Here is a 5629-nt window from a genome sequence, read left to right as displayed (position 1 = left end):
GGAAAGGTGGTTTGTAATGCTTATCAGTTAGTCTGGTCACCATCCTGCTCAGGTGATATGCACTGAAATGGAGAAAAAAAAACCCAAAACAGCACCCTTGCTTTTATTTATTAAAAGTTAGGTATTCTTTAGCTGATTTTAAGCTATTTAGTGTTTGAGGGCAAAAGGTCCTTCAACATGTTCAACATGCAGCTCATGGTACATGCTTAAGGACATCCTGGATCACGGGATCCTGTATGCTGCTTGCATATACCATTTAAAAATCTTTGCTAAACTGGAATATGACAGTCAATGCATTTGCTAATTTCCCCCCACTTTATTTTTTTTCTTTTAGATTGGGGCCAAGGAAGCCTTGAAATGTGCCCCAGATTTATTCTTCATATTAAATTGATCACTAGTCCCCAGGATTGTTTCCATTCTGTCCTCATCTGAGTCACTCACGCGCATGGTGCATGCAGAGGTCGGGCTGAGCGGCAGTGAATGCAGCCATGCATCATCTGTTTGGGCTGGTTTTGGCACAAAAGGACCTTTCACGTGCAGGGGATCTTTTCTCCTTAGAGGATGCTGAAATCGAAGGAAGCCTCTCGGAAGCTCTTGAGCAAATAAGAATAATTAGTTCATCCGCGGTAAGTGAAACGCTGTCCTTTAATAATTTTTCATGAGATTAAATGTTGTGTAAATAAAATATTAAAGACAGGGACATAGAAAACTTAAGTTTCTAAACAAAACTCAAGACTGCTGAGCAAAGTGTAAGATTTAAAAATGTGCTAACCAAATCCAGTTCCCACTAGCTGGATTTTCTTTAAAGGTATTTCAAGTTCAACTTTATCATAATTTTTTATTGAATAGTTATTTGAGGCATATTAAAGATTAACAGGAGGTTACAGGTACGCTGTGTGTATAGTGTATATTCTGTTTGCAGCAGAAAGTGTTCTGAATGATGGTAGGCTCACGGATTTTGGGAAACTCTTTAAAAGTGCTGTCCAAAAAAAAAATAAATAAAAGCTCTTTATCCTTTGTGTTTCCAGCCTGCTGAAGGGAAAGGAAAATCTTTTTTGAGCCTTAGGTTATTCAATTAGCAACATGTACATGTTCTCACAACAGCGCTTTTCTTGCATTTCATATAGCATGTGCTTTTAGAAATCAGTTTTGGCAACGTGTGAACCTCTGACTCTCAGAGCATTGATCACAGTGTTGCCGGTTGCAACAAGAACTGACTCATCCATCAGGGCAGCCGCTGTTCCCTGCCTCTTCTCTTTGCCCGTTTCTTTGACAGCAATTACGTCTGCACAGTCTTTCGGAACATTAATCGAGTTATTTTGGCCGTTGCCTCTGCTCTTTGTGATGTACTTTGACTGCCCTAACTGTAGATTATCGGGAATTTTACACAGATTCTCCCTAATATACTTTTTGAAAGAACATATCTGAATTTGCTACAAAATGTTTGTACCAACCCCCCAGTCTGCATAAAGCAGCTCAAGCATCTGCAGAGCTTCACCATCCCCGACCGAGCTGCTGAGCGGCGATTCCCACCAGAGGGCTCCGGAGATCAGGGAGCTGCTCCAGCGCTGCCCGAGCAGTCTGGATTTGGCAGGAGGGTGCAGAAGTGTTTTCCCCAAATGTGAGGAGTTTCACGGCAGTGCGGACAGGTCCCCTCTGCTCTCCGCATCCATGCACAGCCAGCGACCGCGGCGCTCGCCAGGGCTTTGCTCTTGTGCCGTCCCAGCCAGCAGCTGTTAACTTGTTTGCCTCTATCAATAGGTAATCTTATACAAAAGAGTGTTTTCTTTTTTTAATAAGTGCATGGGTTTTCTGTCGCACCAAGCAAAGCTTGCAGAGGGCTGGCGGTGAATAAAGGCAGAGCACTGCTTTGAGACTGACCCGAACGTCGTGGCTTCTGCCTGTGATAGGCTGTCGTAGCATCATAGAATCGCAGAATGGTTGAGGTTGGAAGGGACCTCAAAGCCCCCCCAGTGCCACCCCCTGCCCTGGGCAGGGCCACCTCCCCCCAGCCCAGGTTGCTCCAAGCCCCGTCCAACCTGGCCTTGAACACCTCCAGGGATGGGGCAGCCACAGCTTCTCGGGGCAACCTGCACCAGGGGCTCACCACCCGCACAGCCAAGGATTTCTTCCTCAGATTTCATCTCAATCTGCCGCCTTCTACCTTCATGCTGCGCTGCAGCGCAGAGCCCTCAGAACTGACCCTGGAGCTGCACTTCTGCAAGCTGCTGCTGAACTTGGCTCCAGCCCCTTAAAAATGACCGTGCTTTATCTGGCAAAAATGATCACTTTAGATTAATACTTCAGTCTGCCTTTTCTCTTCATTACTTTTTTTGGGTGGAATAGCATAGTTAGACCAAGGGACAGTGATTGTGTATTTTGGGTCTTCTACGTTATGGCAAAGCGCTGCTGTTTCATATCCATGTGGCATCTGGGTCGGTGATTACAGGGGATTACAGGATTTTGTGAGAAAGCCTGTTTCGTTAACTTTTATTCATGTTACATTGATACTAATTGAAACTAACTGTGTTTACATCAGGGAGTTGCCATGATGTGAAATATTCGGGACCCTGTATTTGGCTCTATGTATTGTGGCTATAACAATTCCAGTTTCAGTTTTAGGAGGGGTATGGGAGAAGTGAGCTGTGCGAGTGGGTCGAAGGTGTGTGGCTGCAATCCCTGGTCAAGGCGGCCATGCTTCAAGACAGACTACTAAAAATCATTTGATAACGTAATCCATACCGTTACAATAACGAGAATTAAGACCTGAGACAGTGAATTGTCGATGGGACGACAAATTTCTGTGTTAAATGACACTAAATGTTCGTTGTAAAGGTGGAAGTGAGAAAGTGGACACTGGACAGTTACAAAAACTTCATGTCTTCAGGCTAATTTTGTGGGGTCTTTGAAAAGGATGGGCATTCATTGGCAAATGTCTTTCTGTTTGAACTAGGACTACCAGACCAATGACAATGACCAGGCCGTGGTGGAAATCTGCATCACTCGCATCACCACGGCCATCAGGGAGACGGCGTCCATAGAAAAGCACGGGAAAGCCCTCGTGGCGCTCTGGGAGTCGTGTCTAGAGCACAACCTGAAGCCTTCAGGAAAAGATGAGGATACACCACATGCAAAAATTGCATCTGATATCATGAGCTGTATCTTGCAGGTAAGACTCGCTGAAAGCAAGGGAGTGTAATGCGTTCATTGCCTGTTATTGGGTTTCTCTTTTAAAATGCAGTTGTACTTCTGTTTTCTGAGGACGCGTGGGAGTGGTTGCATTTGTTTAAAACCAAGAATATGGCCCCAAATGTTAATGTGCATTATTACATGTATATGGCATCCGTTGCAGTGAATCAAAAGTTTTGGTAGCATCCGTATCTTTAGAAGTGTCTTGGCTGTTTAGTGCCAGATTTCATTAATTCTTCATTAATTCTAAGTATTTGCATTTTATGTAAGTATTAAAGTGGAAGACATAGGGCTATCATTTTCTGTGGTTAGAGAAAGATTCATTTGAAAGCACTTAGTATGAGGGAAGAGGTTATTTTTTCAAATCATTCTGGAAGGCAACAAAATGCCAAAGAGATTTTAATGATACAAAATGTAGGTCATTAGATATGCTGTCAGTAAGGAGAATCTCCCGTAATGTTTTGTTTCTAAAAGCTGGGTCCAGATACAACACAGAAAACTGACTTCTGAACTAAAATCTGATTGCTACTATTGTATTTAAGGGACTAGAAAGAAGTTATGCTTTCACCAGGAGCGTTGGAATAATTTCTTAGAATATTTTAGTAAATGTTGGAGGCAGCAACAACAAGATGGAAAAGGTATTTAGGTCCCAAAAACGTTTGCTAGAAGAACAGCTGGAATTGGGTCCTATTTGAACTCAGTAGTCTATGAACTATCACTCCCTATGAATGCAAGACTAAAAAGAAGACATTTTGGCATACAGCAGCATTTTGGGGGTAGGAATGGGCTATTCAGATGTTTCCAAGAAAATACGCCGAGGGCAAAAAGCCATTTAAAGGAGGAGGAAGGGGCAAAGTGGTATTAAATCAGGGTGAGTTTGGGGGTGGTTTTTTGTTTGGGGGTCTTGAGTTTGGGTGGTTTGTTTTTTTTAGCCAGGACTGCAGGCACAATATCGTTCCTTGTTGGGAAAGCGATATAATACACTGGAGAGACCCACAGGGAAACCTACGTGCACAGTTATCTAACTGGAAGCAGAAATCGGGATTTTTTTCCAGAGTTTCAGCTGTGGGTACGATTCGTGGGAACCCATCCCATGTCACATGGAGAAACAGTTGCTATTTGCAATACGTCTGCTGTTTCCTAGCTGCCGCCTTTACCTCTGCCTCTTAAATCAGATGAGAGGGTTTTTTTTTTTTTGTTCTTTCATTATAAAAATTCAAGCGACGGTGGCACAAGTATGTCAGTGTCCCATGAAAGGTACTATTAGCCCCTTGTACCAATATGTTGTTCCATAGACTTGTTGAGATTCCTCATCTAGTTTGGCTGAAAGTCTTTAAAATCCAAAAGAAATAATGAGTTTTAAAAAAAAATAAATAAAAAATCAGTGCTGAATTTGTGTCAATTAAATTTTACTTTACAATAGTCAGTTCTGTTTATCCCTGGTCTGTCACTCTGAAGAGGCACAAAAAAGTATATTATAGCAAAATATGAAAGGAAGGAAAAAATCTCTTTTTCTGAAGCCTAGGTTCTTGCCTATTTTGGTTTGGGAAGCGTAGAGGTTTATTCTAGCCAGACCTTTGGTCAAGGCTGTGGATGAGGCTTAGGAAGATTTCTTCTGCACTGCGCTGGCATCCCCGAGCCGTGATCCATAAGCTGCACCCCAGCGTGGGGCACAGCGACACGTCGATGAAGGTCAGTGGTATATCAGGGGGTTGGTTGTGTTCCCTCTGCCTCCCTCTGTGACTGAGGGCTTTGGCAGGGACCACGTTGGCTGATAGGCAACGTGTTCCTGGAGGTGTTGCCTCATCTCCTGCTCCGTCTTGTGTCCCTGGAGGTGAGACAGTTAACTGGATTTGGATACCAGTAGACTACAGCCTAAACTTTCCTGATGAGAGGCTGTACATTGTAAAATCATATTTTGTCTTTGCGGTACTTTAGAAATCGTATTTCATGAGAAGACTAAAGTGTGCAATGGCTTATCTAAGCTTTTGGGTTGTGCTGTTGGCAACTGCGTGCCTAAATCAAGCTAGCTCGTGTCCAGATGGTTTAGGGATTGCGGTGCAGATTGCTTCAAGAAAGGAGTTCACTGAAATGAAATGAGCAAGTTATGAAAGTACATTTACTGCTCCCTGAAACAGAGCTATTATCAACAAGATCCTTTGCATAAAAAAAAAAAAAAGAAGGCATAAAATGAGGTTTTATACAATACGTGAGGGATAGTTGAAGTAGTAATGAATATCTGACAGCTGGGTTGAATCTCACAGCATGTTTCTGTTGATATTAGCAGCAGGGAGGTCCCCTAGGTTTGCAAACATCATTGTATCATATTATTGAAATCTGCTTTTCATTGTCACCTTCGCATTTTCATAAGTGTGCATTCATGCTCTGATATTTATAATGGAACAAATGAAACCTTTCTCCTTTCCATCTGAATTCAAAC

The 5629-nt window shown here is 42.8% G+C and overlaps 1 protein-coding gene across 1 annotated transcript in view; it reads left to right on the top strand.

Moving 5' to 3' along the window:
* The first annotated feature begins 488 nt into the window (after positions 1-488).
* Positions 489-5629, top strand: part of VEPH1 (ventricular zone expressed PH domain-containing 1) — an 84341-nt gene continuing 79200 nt past the window's right edge. The window contains 2 exon segments of the mRNA XM_009884405.1: positions 489-626; positions 2954-3169. Coding sequence (XP_009882707.1) covers positions 489-626; positions 2954-3169 — 354 coding nt within the window.

Source organism: Charadrius vociferus, unplaced genomic scaffold (genome assembly GCF_000708025.1).
Source record: "Charadrius vociferus isolate BGI_N301 unplaced genomic scaffold, ASM70802v2 scaffold104, whole genome shotgun sequence".
NCBI classification, from domain to species: Eukaryota; Metazoa; Chordata; class Aves; order Charadriiformes; family Charadriidae; genus Charadrius; species Charadrius vociferus.
Note: the sequence above shows the minus strand (reverse complement) of the source record. Positions and strands in the feature narration are given on the sequence as shown.